Source organism: Gopherus evgoodei, unplaced genomic scaffold (assembly GCF_007399415.2).
Source record: "Gopherus evgoodei ecotype Sinaloan lineage unplaced genomic scaffold, rGopEvg1_v1.p scaffold_33_arrow_ctg1, whole genome shotgun sequence".
Lineage (NCBI taxonomy): Eukaryota > Metazoa > Chordata > Testudines > Testudinidae > Gopherus > Gopherus evgoodei.
The window spans coordinates 1,184,916-1,186,363 of NW_022060005.1; the positions used below are offsets into that span (position 1 = coordinate 1,184,916).

A 1,448-nucleotide genomic window follows, 5' to 3' on the forward strand; every position below is an offset into this window, starting at 1 on the left:
CAGCCAGCTTATCACTGTTGCTTTCTCTAAATCTTGTCTATTTAAAAATATATATTTTACAGGATACAGTAGAGACTCTCTTTCTATTCATCCAACAGAAGAGATGATCTCTATATGCCATTTCAATTCACTTTTATGATACGACTTAATTTTATTTTATTTAAATACACGTTGTACAGCCTGGAAAAGGGCTCTCTTTACATTCGTGCTACAGAGAGATTAACTTCACATGCTGTTTACTTTTACTAAAAGTGTTCATTTCATTTGTTTTCTCTTGTCTTCCAGATCACAGTTTTCCTGAATAAATGCCAATGAAAAATCAAACCACAGAGACAGAATTTATTCTCCTGGGACTTTCCAGTGACCCTCAGATGCAGATTTTTCTCTTCTCAGTGTTTTTAGTTATTTACCTAATCACTCTGGGTGGCAATATGGTGATTATTGTGGTGATAAAAGTTGATTCTCACCTTCACACGCCTATGTACTTCTTCCTTTTCCATTTATCCTTTGTTGATATCTGCTATTCTTCGGTCACGGTGCCTAACATGCTGAGGAACTTCCTAGCTGTGCACAAAACTATTTCTGTCAATGGCTGCATTGCTCAGATATTTTTCTTCTTCCTTTCAGCTAGTGCTGAAATTTTCATTCTCTCAGCCATGGCTTATGACCGCTATTCTGCCATCTGTGACCCATTGCGTTATATGGAGAGAATGAGCAAAAGGATCTGTGTTCAGCTGGTGAGTGGGGCATGGACCATAGCCTTCTTTTATGCCCTTCTTAACATTATTTTTACTCTGAAGTTGCATTTCTGTGGCTCCAACCAAATCCATCATTTCAGCTGTGAGCTTCCTCCTCTGTTACAACTGGCCTGCACTGATACTCTCACCAATCAAGTGGTGCTTCTTACTTCTGCTGTGATATCTGGGTCAAGCTCCTTCCTCCTCATGCTGATCTCCTATATTTACATCATCTCCGCTATCCTGAGGATACGCTCTGCAGAGGGCAGGCGTAAAGCCTTCTCCACCTGCAGCTCTCACCTTATTGTGGTTGGCTTGTTGTACGTGACAGCTTTTTTCCAGTACACAAAATCCAGCTCAGTCTCTTCTGTGGTGCTGGATGAAATATTCTCCATCCAGTACAGTGTCTTGACCCCCTTGTTAAGCCCCATCATTTACAGTCTGAAAAGCAAGGAGGTGAAAACAGCTCTAAGGAAAATGTTGGGAAAATTAAAGTTTCTCAAGTAATGTTGATGATCTTAAATAAATTAAAATACATATTTTACATCAGAGAGCATAGAACTGTGGATAAGTGGTGTTTGAGAAACTCTCAGCTCAGGTAACTGAAACAAATTGGGACAAAACATCAGTTGGTCTAAATGAGTGCAGCTCCATTGAAGTCAGCTGGCCAGATTCCCAGTTGTACAAGAGTCACTGGAGCATGGGGGACTG

General features: G+C 40.3%; 1 protein-coding gene across 1 annotated transcript; it reads left to right on the forward strand.

Moving 5' to 3' along the window:
- Positions 1 to 305: 305 nt before the first annotated feature.
- Positions 306 to 1,244, forward strand: LOC115641221 (olfactory receptor 1009-like). Its single transcript, XM_030544289.1, has one exon. The coding sequence runs from the start codon at positions 306 to 308 to the stop codon at positions 1,242 to 1,244; it is 939 nt and encodes a 312-aa protein (XP_030400149.1).
- Positions 1,245 to 1,448: the final 204 nt, after the last annotated feature.